Here is a 12,868-nt window from a genome sequence, read left to right on the forward strand (position 1 = left end):
GTTATTCCTCAAACCTCACTGCACATATAAGAAGTCACAGTGGTGAGAGGCCTTATGAATGTAAGGAATGTGGCAAAGCCTTTAATCGGTCATCACATCTCTGTACTCATATGAGAACTCACTTTAGAGAGAGACTTTATTAATGTATGGAATGTGGCAAAGCTTTTTGTCACTCCTCAACCCTCAGTATACAATGAGAACTCACACTGGTTAGAGACCTTATGAACATAAGAAATGCAGCAAAGCCTTTTGTCAGTCCTCACACCTTACTACACATACAAGAATTCATAGTAGAGAGAGGCCTTCAGTAAGGCATGTGGAAAAGCATTTAGTTATTCCTCATCCCTGACTGAATACAGAAGAAATCACCCTGGAGAGAAATATTTTAAATATATGGAATGTGGGAAATTCTGTTGTGATTCCTCAAACCTCACTAATATAAACATCCATGGTTTAGAGAGCCTTTATAAATATAGGGTGTTTGTCTATGTATGTAAATTGTTATGATGGAACAACCAATGGTTAATTGTAGACATTTACTTCACCCTTTAAGCTCCTATAAATAAGGTCAGTTTCCTACCAGAACAGCTCAGATCTTCATTGTCCCTCACAACAAATGAAAATTTCTCCAGTTGTCCATAAATTATCTATTACGGTTATTGGGTTTTTTGAAGTTAGGATCCAAACCATATTTCCACGTTGCCTTTTTATTTCTAGATCTGTTTAATCTGTTTTACACAAAACATTCTCCTGCTTATCTTGTAAAATGTTCAGCATTCTGATACAGTCAAACCTGTGACATCCGGAACCTGTGTAAGTCAGAAACTTGTAAGAGAATAAAAACTCACTGGGTGTTTATGATGTATGATTCTTAATAGAGAACAAAATAAAAGTGGTAAGTACCCAATCAAAGGTGGAAAACATGCAAGACCTGGTAAAACAAGGCACTCCCATTGCTTCCCGTCTCTCACAGGTTTTACTGTATTTGTTTTATTATGATTTTGTTTAGTTTGTCTTCTGTATTTTTTGTAAGGTAGACGTTGGGTTTTGCACAGTTCTAATAGAAATGTGATGCACATTAAAGATGTCATAATTTTCTAGTAGCCACATTATACATTTAATAACATAAATATGAAATTTTTAATGAAAAATCTTATTGAACCCAATATGTCTATTCATTGTCAAGGTAAAAATTATAACTGAAATTAATCAATATAAATATATTTATGAAACATTTTTTACATTTCCTTTTGTTGTACTCTGTGTTCCAGAATCCAGAAGCAGCACATTTCATAAATTTTACTATGGAAAAGTAGATTCACAGTCCCAGGTTACTCCAAGCATACTTTTTCAGTAATTGAATCAAGTTTATTGGTACATTTAAATTAATAAAAATTAAAGTTTATTCAGTTTTTTAGTTGCACCAACCACATACATTGTTGATGCAACTGTATTAGTGTTTGAATGCAAAAGAACTAGCTGGATCACTTTGTACTTCCCTGTTCCAGATCTGGAATCAACCCTCTCTCCCCAAACCTCTAGTTTAAAAACCAAGTTGTGTGCAATACATAGGCTCGGTGATAAACCAAAACGTGTTACCATTAACTCAATTTTGTCTTGGCCTTTCAGTGAGCATGTAAAGCACATAAATTTTTACATCATAAATTCATGGTTTTTTTCCTAATAGAAATTTAAGGTTGTATATATATACGTATATGTGTGTGTATATTTATGTACAAGAAATGGTGCTGGACAATGTTAAATAGGCAAACTAGACTTTATTCAGTTTGTTGAGATAGGAAAGAGACCTCAGCATAAGTCTGTGTTCAACTTCAAAGGGTAAGGTGATGCAAGAGGTTTTTTATGAGTTTTGGGTGTCATACGACAGTAGAAACTTAGTAATTTGAAGTTGGCAAGCAAAAACACGGCACGAGGATGGGTTTTAAGCAAGAATTCTATTTTCAGAAATGTTTGCTCAAGGCTGATTTATTAGGCTGAAGCAAGGAACATTCATGGGATAAAGGTAAATGGGCAAATCTTGTCAGTTTGTGTTATTTTATATTTGCATGTCTTTTAATAAATACCTTGGTTCCTAGTAATATTCAAATAATTTCAAAGTCATAATACTAATTGTGCTACTAAAAACTTATTTTGTAAAGTACTGAGTTTTTTTTTCTATATTTTCCTTATACATTTACATTAAGGATATTAACACAAGATTAGTGTGCGTAAACATTGGTTTGAGCGCAAAGTGTCTTGCGAATGGTTATGTGATCAGTTTGATATTGTTTGCTGCCATCGAGTTGGCTCCAGCCCATGGTGACCTTATTTATGTTGTGTGCATGGAGTGGATTCCAATTCATAGTGACTCCATTTGACAAAGTAGCATTTCCCCATAGGGTTTTCTTGTCTGTAATCTTTACAGAAGCATATTGCCAGGTCTTTACCCCATAAAGCTGCTTGGTGGGTTTGAAGTGTCAACCATTTGGTTAGTAGCCAAGCGCTAAACCATGGCATCTCCAGGGCTCTTTGTCCTCCTGCGTAACAGAACTGATGTTGCCCACTTCTGCGCCATCTTCATGATCACTGGTATGTTTTAGTAGTGCCTTCCAACCCAGGGGGCTCATCTTTCAGCACTATATCAGACAGTGTTTTGTTGTGATCCATAAGGTTTTCATTGACTCATTTTCTAAAGTAGATTGCCAGGTCTTCCTAGGCTGTTGAAGTCTGTAAGCTCCACTGATGTCCACCATGGGTGACTGTACAGGTATTTGAAATACTGGTGGTATAGCTTCCTGCATTAGCAACATGCCAGCCACCACAGTAGGTCAAACTCGCAGATGGGCAGTGGCAGTTTCATATGTTATTATGTTTACTTGTTTTTCGTACATTTAATGTTAAGGTTTGCTTTCATTTTGAATTATTCCTTTAACATATAAAACTTCCACATGGTTCAAAACTGAAGAGTATATGAAAAGATGTATTCAGAAGGAGACTTCCTTCTATAGTACCTGTGTTCTGTTAATACCACCACCAGTTACTAACCATTTCCATTTTGTTTCCTGTGTAACTTTTCAGTGTTTCTCACAAATGTTGCTCCCCCAGAATACATAAATACATACATGAATGTATGTTGGTTATTTACCATGTTTTCTGCACATAAGTGTATTTTTTCCACTTAAGAATATATACTGGACGTCAGTCTACTGAGTTCATGGTATAGAGGAGGGTAAGAGATAGGTGTTGGCAAAGGCTGTGCATGTGTGCGGTAGAGCTCAGGAGGACTGGTGGGCACTTCTGTCTCAGAATGTCCTTGATCCGTGTTGTGTGCGGTCGAGTCCATTCCAACTCAGTGACCATATAGGACAGCATAGAACTGCACCATAGGGTTTCCTAGGCTATAATCTTTACAGGAACAGATCTCCAGGTCTTTTCTCCTGTAGCGTTAGGTAGGTTCTAACCACTGACTTTTCTGTTAGAGTGCTTAACCACTGCACCACTGTGGCTCCTTCCTTGGTCAATAACCATGTGTAAATATGCTGATAGTTCACCTAATAGTACCTTGTTAGGCTGTGCGCATCAAGTGGTGAAGAAAAGAAACAAACCTCTTAAAGTCTTTGGTTTTTCTTTTTTGCATGTCAATGGAAAATTTTCAGTTTTAAACATACGGTTCAAACGTTTAACTTTAATACAGGTGATACAATTCCTAGCCCTTTAAAGGCTCTTCTATTTATGGACAAGTATTTTCTGGGGCATCGTCTCTGAAAGAACTCTGGTGGTGCAGTGGTTAAAGCACTCAGCTGCTAATTGAAATATCAGTGGTTAGAATCCACCAGCTGCTGTGGGGGAGAACGATGTTGTAGTCTACTTCCGTAAGGATTTACAGCCTTGAAAACCCACTGGAGCAGTTGTGCTCTACCCTTTAGGGTCACTATGAGTCAGAATCGACTCAACAGCAATGGGTTTAGTTCTTGTTTTGGTTTAGTCCCTTTGAGCCCCACTCATCTGTCCCTTTGTTGTACTGTGGTGGCTTACATGTTGCTGTAATGGCTGAAAGCTATGTCACCAGTATTTCAAATACCAGCAGGGTCACCCAGGTGGACAGGTTTCAGTGGGGGTTCCAGACCAAGACAGACTAGGAAGAAATGCCTGGTAATCTATTTCTGAAAATTAGCCAGTGATATCCTTATGGATCACAACAGAATCAGATATGCCGATGATCACAAAGATGGTACGGGACCGAACAAAATTTTCACTCTTATGCATAGGATCTCCATGAGGTGGAGCATAATGGGCAGCTAATAACAAAGTCTCTGTGAGAGACACAGAAGGGGTTGGGATTTCTCAGCTGCAGATCTGCAGTTCTGAGTGGCTCCATTAAATGATGTTGATGATCCAATCCTTAAGTCCTTCTGTGTCTAAGCAGGTGTTTTTCTCATGGAGTGTCTGGAGAGGGCACAAAGAAGGACACATTGAGATTTTCTAAATCTGTTCTCAGATGCCTAAATGTAGCAATGGAGCTCTGGAGGCACAGTAATTAAGAGCTCAGCTGCTCACCAAAAAGCAGTTCGAATCCACCAGCCGCTTCTTGGAAACCCTGTGGGGCAGTTTTACTCTGTACTGTAGGGTTGCTATGAGTGGGAATTTGCAGTGGGTTTTTGGTTTTTTAAATATAGTAAGAATAACAACCCCAAAGTTCTGTAAGATTGGTCTTTTCTCTGCCACTAGAGTTTAGACTTTCAGTTTTAAACCCAGAGTTCTGATTGTGCACATGTAAGAGTTAAACCCCACCTGGCCCTGATAGGACTCGTTTCTTGGAAAGTGATTTAAAGCACTGCAGAGACCCTCAGCTTTTTAAATAACCTGGATTTGATTGTTTACATTGGAGTCTGGAGAAAAGGATCCCTGACCTCTAGGGGTCCTCAGGTCTTTGCCCATGGAGAGAGTATGGGACAAGGACCCCACAGGAGGGTTACTAGTGGGTCGGATGTGAGCCTTGGACCCCTTTTCACTCACAGCTGCTCAGTCCCCTTTTAAGTGGGGACCCCTGTATTTCCCCTGGCAGAGACCTTATGGGGTCGAGTTCCTGCCAACCCCTTTACTTAGCTATGTGACCATGAGGAAGTTCCTGGACTTGCTTTGCCTCTGTTTCCTCATTCTTCAAAATGAATAAATAATGTCTCTTGCCTGGCACATGTATCACTCCAACTCTAAGACCCTGCTGCTTGGTGTCACCTCTCAGCCTCGCCCCAGGCCACCCCCACCTGATGCCCATCCCGCCATCTCACTACATCTCTGCTCAGCCTGTAGGGCCAAATGTTGGGACACTCAGGCTACTCAGTCTGCTAGTTGTTTACATGCAGTGGGTCCAGTGGAGCGGCCTGGTGAGGGAGGGGCGGTTATTTCCTGCGGAAGATGTGGGCTCACACTGCTGTTATGTTAGAGTGCCCCCTCCTCATCAGGGTGAGTGACCCTCCTGAAAATGCCATCCTACAACCACTGCTGACCTAGGACTGTAGTTTCTCCTGAAAGTAAGACTAGTTCCATAGTGATGCCATTTTTCTGAGGACTGTCTGGAATCCCACCTCCGCCCCACATCAGATCCGCATGGAAGTCCCAGCGCCCCAACGTCTGAGCCACACCAGCCTCACTTGCACACAGCGCACAAGTCTCCACCTTCCTCTGTCTCCCAGCCTCCACGCTGCCGTTGCTCTGTCCCTGGCATCTAATGCTCTCTCCTTTGTAAACACTGTGGCCTTTCTGTTTCCAAAAGATGGAGGAGTTACGTCTTTGTCCCTTATCCCTTACCCTGGAGGGTCGAGGTTTTTGTCTTTTTCTTAAAACTCCCTGGCATTTAATTTTGCCCTTCTTTGAATTTTCAAATTCAGAATGTATTAAGTTGCTAAAAATCATTTCTGTTCTTTGGCCTTCCTTTGTAATACTTCATTGGCTTAAACACCCAACAGGAACGGACTTATTACCTACTCCCACCCTGGTGGGCGGTGTCTCTCATGGCCTGTTTTCTGATTACCTAGGTCACAGAATAATGAGCTCAGCACACGGCTCTTCCTTCATTGTCAGTGTTGCACGTATGGACTGACTCCCTCTTAGGAAGACTGATAAGAATCCGACTCCCTGAAACGACCACATCTCCCCACTTCTTTAGTACAGTTACGTCACTAGGCTAGTGCCTCCACCTCTGAACTTGAGGTAACACCCCTGAGCCCCCACCCCGGCCCCCTCCTGCCCCCAGCGTTGGACAGATGAGTGTCCACTTTTGTGTTGTCCACTCCAGTGACGAGGATGTGAAGTGAGCAAGGCGCTCGCCTAAAGCACAATATCTAAAAGGGCTCAAAAACCTGTCATCAAGATAAATTGTATTCTAACAACTTTCTAAAAAATCAGAAGTAATGCAAAAAGTCCAAGATGAACAAGGCAGCAACATTTTAAACAAGGAGAGGGTCAGTGCTTGACTTTTCACTTTGCCTCGTGTCCCCTATGGCCCTGGACTCGGGCACATTTGCATCCTGCTGTGTAACTTCAGATTCAGGAGGATCTTCCAAGTTGGTGGTAGAGACGCCACATCCAGGAGAGAAGCAGTGGCTGTGACCACTATCTGGTGTGCCACCCAAAGGGGCTATTCAAATCCAACACCATCCTCAGGCCTGTGCAAACATTGTGAAGAACTCCATGACAGTGAACATAGTGTATTGATGTCAAGCACAGTCCAAGGCCAGACTGGACTCCTTTTACGTCCTTATAGGTGCTTAACATTGTGCCGGGCTCAGGTTGACTCGTGTGTGGTCTGTGGGTGTAAGGCTGTGAGGCCAAGTGGACTTCAAGGTCGGACAGCTCGGGTCCCCATCTCACCCCTACCACTTGGGAGTGGTGTGAGCCTGTCAGTCCTCAGTCTCAGTTTCTTTGTAAAATAGACATCCTTGTCATACCTACCGTTGGGAGAACTAAAGTGTAAACAACTCACAACTGTGCCCTGCAGATCTAGGCAATTCAACTCATGACAACCCCACGTGTGTCAGAGTAGAACTGTGCTCCATGTGGTTTGCAATGGCTGATTTTTTGGAAGTAAATTACCAGGCCTTTCTTCTGAGACACCTCTGGGTGGATTTGAACCTCCAACCTTTTGGTTATTGGCCGAGTGTGTTAACAACTTGCACCACCCAAGTCATGCTTAGAACTAGCTTTTTCATCTGGTTTTATTTTCCTCCTGGAATTTCTGATTGGCTTTTTTTTTCTTCCCTTTAGTTCCTTGATCTCAAAACCTTTCAAGCTCTGAATTGTACTGATGGCCCTTTGCCCCTCCACGTTGTGCTCTCTCTGGGTGTACTGAACATTCTCCCCTGACAGTTCTCTGCCTGGAATCAGTGGCTCCCACTTAATATGTGCACTTCAGATCTTCCTCCTAAAAGGTGTATGCTCCTATTTTGTTAGAGCGTGTCTTCAGTCCTGTTCTAACAGTGGTGTGTGAGAAGTGAACACTGAGTCCTTGAGTGTCTGAGCATATCTGTATTCTGATGGATAGATGGAATAAATGCAACTATTTCCTTTAGAACTCGAGGCTCTGTTAACACTATGCTGTTGAAGTTCAGTGATGCCTGATGCTCAATTCTCTAGGGGCCTACTTGTTCTCTCCACAATCTTCCTGAGTTTGGAGGACTCAAGGATAAAATCTTTATCCATGGGGCTCTGTTAAGTTCTCAATGGCCTGCCTTAGTTTGAGACTTATTCTTTCATTCAAACAGCTCTGCATTCTGGAGGGTCACGATTGGATCATCCATTCTCCCTTTGGTCCAGGGCATTTTCTATTCAGTCTTCTCTTTCTTTCCTCATTTCCTAATAGGAGCCCTGGTTGTGCAGTGGTTAAGAACTCAGCTGCTAACCAAAAGGTCAGTGGTTCAAACCCACCTGTCCTGTATGAGAAAGGTGTGGCAGTCTGCTTTCATAAAAAAATTTACATCCTTGGAAACCACATGGGTAATTCTACTCTGTCCTGTAGAGTCACTATGAGTGAGAATCATCTTGACAGAAATAGGTTTAGTTTCAGTTTTTGTTTTGTTTTGGTTCTCCCTTCCTGGTGCTGCAGTTGATCAGATGTTGGACCTCCCAGACTAATCCTTGTCTCTGTTTTTTTCTCATGTTTTAGGTTTTCTTCTGCTTTTATTCCATGTGCTAGGAGTTTTCCTGAATTTTGTCTTCCAGCACTTGTATGTTTCCTTGCAGGAATTACATGTTTAATTTGCAAGCTCAGCTTCTTGCATTGTGGCTTTTATTCTTTTTTTCTTTGCATCCTGTTCTTTGTCTGATATCACTTAGAGGTTTTGTTTTGTTTCCTTCTCTTTAGTGAATGTCAGTCTGTGTCCTTGGAGTCATTCTTTCCCGAGTATCTGTCTTGTTTTGCAAACTTTTCCTCACCTAGCTGAGGTATTTCATATTTGAGGATGAAGTGACAGGAAGGCTGGCTTAGATGTAGTGTGAGGTGGAGCCAACCCTTATGATGGACCCTTGGTGCCAGAATGTGCCACTAGCACAAAAGTGGCTACCGTCTTTCTCTTTTTTTAAATTTTTTATATTGTACTTTAGATGAAGGTGTATGGAACAAATAGTTTCTCATTAAACAGTACACGTATTGTTTTATGATGTTGGTTAACAACCCCATGACATGTCAACACTCTCCCTTCTCGACCTTGGAGGACCTTTTTTTGGTGAAAATATACATAGCCAAAGTTACACCATTTCAAAAGTTTCTACACGTACAATTCAATGACATCGATTACATTCTTCCAGTTGTGCTGCTATTCCCACTGTCCTTGTCCAAATTATTCCATTACCGTTATCTTCAACTCTCTGTCCCCTAGGCTTCCCATCACACCTTCTGAGTTGTTGTTGTCAATTTGATCTCACAGATAATTTTTTTTACGTTAGACGAAGGTTTACAGAACAAAGTTTCTCATTAAACAGTACACATATTGCCCTATGACAATGGTTAACCACATGACATGTCAACAATGTCCCTTCTCAACCTTGGGCTCCCTATCTCCAGCTTTCTTGTCCCCTCCTGCCTTCTAGTCGTTGTACCTGGTCTCCTGTGCCTCATTAGTCCCATTTCGTTTTATGGTGCCCTTCAATCCCTGGCTGAATGGTGAACCTTGGGAGTGACTTCACCACTGAGCTAAAAGGGTGCCCGTGGGCCATATTCTCAGGGTTTCTCCAGTCTGTCAGGCCAGTAAATCTAGTGTTTTTTTGTGAGTTAGAATTTTGTTCTACATCCTTCTCCAGCTCTCTCCAGGACCCTCTGTTGTGATCCCAGTCAGAGCAGTCAGTAATGGTAGTCGGGTACCATCTAGCTGTACTGGACTCAGTCTGGTGGAGGCCATGGTAACTGTGGTCCATCAGTCCTTTGGACTAATCTTTTCCTTGTATCCTGTTCTCTTCATTCTACCTTGCTCTTGAAGGCGTGAGACCAGTGGAGTATCTTATAGATGGCTGCTCACAGGCTTTTAAGATCCCAGATGCTACTCACCAAGGTAGAATGTAGAACTTTGTCTTTATAAACTGTGTTATGCCAGTTAAGCTAGATGTTTGCCTAGACCATGGTCCCCACAGCCCTCTGCCCAGCACTTCAGTCCCTCAGGGAGTTTGGATGTGTCTATGGAGCTTCCATGACCTTTCCTTGTAGAAGTTGTGCTGGTTTCCCCAGTATTGTGCACTCTCACCCTTCACCAAAGTTACCATTTACCTATTGTCTGTTTAGTTTCCTACCCCCACCCCTCCCATCCCTCATAACCAAGAAAGATTGTTTCTTAAGTGTGTAAACTTTTACATGAGTTTTTATAGTAGAGGTCTCTTATAACATTTGTCCTTTTGTGATTATTTCACTCAGCATAATGTCCTCTAGTGTCATCCATGTTATTTATGAGATGCTTCTCAGATTCATCATTGTTCTTTAACATTGCGTAATACTCCATTGTGTCTATGTACGATTGTTTATGCATTCATCTGTTGATGGGCGTCTAGGTTTCCATTTTTTTGCTATTGTGAAAAACACTAAAAATACTTGGGGTGGGTGGGAAAGCCCTTCAAAAAATTCCCCTCCCCCTTGTAAAGGCAGGCCAACCTGCCAAGGAAGAAGGCAGAAGCACCAGCAGGGTGTGCTCCAGACAAGGAAGGCCACTTACCCGGAGCTTTCTGTGGTGCCCTGTCCTGGAGTGTTGTCCGCAGGAGGGTGGAGAGACAATAGGTATGGCCTGCCCAGAGGGTGAGTTGGAGCCCTGTGAGGAGACCCCTCCTTCCAGAGTGTAGTGCCCGCAGGGGGCTTGCCTAAAGTGGTCCTGGGTTGGCCTGTCCCTGCCCATGCTTTCTGGAAGATTATCCCAGTCCTCAGGAGTCACAGCGCACAGCTACACAAATGAACAGAAAAGAGGTCTTGGAGGCCTGAAAAGCCTGGAGTGCTGAGTCCTCAGATGCTGGGGTGTGAACACGGGTCTGTGGGCGGGTGCTGGCCCTCTGGACCCAGCATCCTTTGCCCTGAGGGCAGTGATATGGAGTCAGTGCCCCACAAGTGTGTGGCAGAGACTATGAGTTAGGGGTAAATCCCTCATCTCCCCGTCATTACGCCTGTTCCCCAGCTCATCACCCATCTCCCTCTTACTTCTCTGCCCTTCCTGGGGTAGGGGGCTGTCCCTTGGTTTTGCCCCTGCCATCAGGGCACCCCCAACTCCCTGCACCTGCCTTGATGTCACCCAAGCAGTGCTCCAAGCCTCTGAGGTAGCCTAGCAGCCCCCAGGGGGCGCCATTGCCCCTTGCATGAGACTTGTCCCCTTTCATTTTAATATGGCTTCACCTCTGGGGTGCACACTGTTTAATGTCCTAGAAATGATATTAGGGATTATGCTACGAAGCGTATAACTGTCTAGCTGAGGTCTATGAGTTTGATCATTTGAGGTGGGGGCTCCTGGTGTGGTTGGGAAGGCCTAGTGGAAAGGGTGATCCAAGGCCCCTTCTCCCCCTCCTGTCCTGGGGGTATCTGTGTATCCGGCCTCAAACCTCTTCATGGTCCTCCTGACCAGCCTCCTCCTGGGGCTCCACTGAGTCAGGGATGACTTTGTGAGTCCTGTTTCTGGGACCCAAGGGCTTCATCTGCTGCTGAGGGGAGGAAGAAGAGAAGGTGATAAGGCAGAAAACTGACGGATGGCATGTGAGGTGGGAAACCGCCATACAGCGGCTGGGTAGTGCTAAGCCGCCATTTCCACTATGTTAAGGCCCCAGTGGGACGGCGCTGACCTGATGAGGGTGGCATCACTACAGGAGCTGCCCACCAATCCCGATGGGCACGCCCCTGAACACGCCCTGAAATAGAACCCACCCCTACACTGTTTCCTCTCCATATATAAACCCATATGCCAGCCAATCAGAGAGCCATCTTAGCAACGCAAGTCCCAGTGAACTCCTTTGCTTGGCCAACCAAATAGTTTTTCTGCTTTCTCTTTTGCCCAACTGGTGCCTCTGTGTCGTGGAGGGCAAGACCTGGAGGTCCAGTAACATATTTTGGCAAGCCAGCCAGAAGCTCCGCTCAGTGTTTTGGGCGTGCCAGTCCCGGCCTGATGAGGATCTCTTGTGTTTGGGCCCCTCTTTGTACTATGGGTGGTTGCGCTCCAAACCAAACAGAGACTCCAGAAAGTGAGGGAAGAAATATGCAGTAATCAAGCAAGCACTGTTTCTGGTGGATTTGAATCCTGGCAGGTCCATAAGGTGGCCCGTGGTAGATAGGGCCTAGACCCCTGCCATCTGGTGAGTGTCCCTCTGGGTTGAGGGGACAACCTTCTGTCTGAGTGCATCTGGAACCAGTGTTCTTTGTCCCTCTTCGTGTGAAGGTGTAGGAGTAAGAACATGGGTAATACTAAAGGCGTTCTGGAGTGTTCACCCTCAGGGCTTTAAAAATAGCCCCACTCTGTTTGGAACCTCCGTGGCCCAAGAGCTCCAAAGGCTGACAATGACTAATGGCACCCTGTTGCAGTATGTGGATGATTTATTGTCAGCGCTGACGAGTTCAGCTGTGCAGGGAACATTGTGACTGTTAAATATTTTGGGCAGAGGCCAGGTATAGGGTGTTGAAACAAAAGGCCCAAATTGTCCAGCAGAAGGTGGCTTATTTGGGGTTTATCATCAGTGAGGGAAAGCGAGAGCTCCATCCAGACAGGAAAGAAGCTATATGTAGACCAGTGCCTCTAGAGAACCGGAAACAGCTCCGCAGGTTCCTGTGGATGGCAGGCTTCTGCAGGTTGAGTCCCTAATTTCAGGCTATTTATCAAGCCCCTCTATGCCATCCTGGAAGGAGAGGAGACCAACCAGTTTCTTTGTACCAAACAAGAACAAACAGCATTGGAGTGAGGTAAAAAGGCCCTACTAGAGGGAGGCTCTAGCGTTAGGACTTCTGGACTTGCATAAACCTTTTGATCTTTTTGTGCACGAGATTCAAGGAATAGCTGCAGGGTCCTCACTGAAAATTTGGGTTCCTGGAGGCAACTAGTAGCTAGCTTCTCCAGGACTGTGGACCCGGTCACCCGTGGGTGGCTAGTGTGACTTAAAGCAGTAGCAGCCACTTACAGATCCTGAAGGTAGCCAAAAAGCTAACCTTGGGCCAAACTATTTGAGTTTATGCCCCTCATTCAGTACTCACTGTACTGGAACAGAGGGGGAGTCATTGGCTATCCCAGAGCCAAATAACTCAATACAAGGCCTCTCTGGTTGATAATCCCAACGTTTTGGTCGAATCTGGTGTCGCTCTAAATCAGGCCACCCTTCTCCCCACTCTCTCCCTGGGAGACCCCATCCACGATGACTGTCCAGATGG

General features: G+C 44.3%; 1 protein-coding gene across 1 annotated transcript in view; it reads left to right on the forward strand.

Moving 5' to 3' along the window:
• Nucleotides 1–10,688, forward strand: part of LOC105756690 (zinc finger protein 699-like) — a 17,520-nt gene extending 6,832 nt beyond the window's left edge. The window contains exon 5 of the mRNA XM_023738656.1: nt 10,644–10,688. Within this exon, the coding sequence (XP_023594424.1) occupies nt 10,644–10,688 (45 nt within the window). The remainder of the gene's footprint in view (nt 1–10,643) is intronic.
• The last annotated feature ends 2,180 nt before the right edge of the window (nt 10,689–12,868 follow it).

This window comes from Trichechus manatus, unplaced genomic scaffold (assembly GCF_000243295.1).
Source record: "Trichechus manatus latirostris isolate Lorelei unplaced genomic scaffold, TriManLat1.0 scaffold00120, whole genome shotgun sequence".
Taxonomy (NCBI): Eukaryota; Metazoa; Chordata; class Mammalia; order Sirenia; family Trichechidae; genus Trichechus; species Trichechus manatus.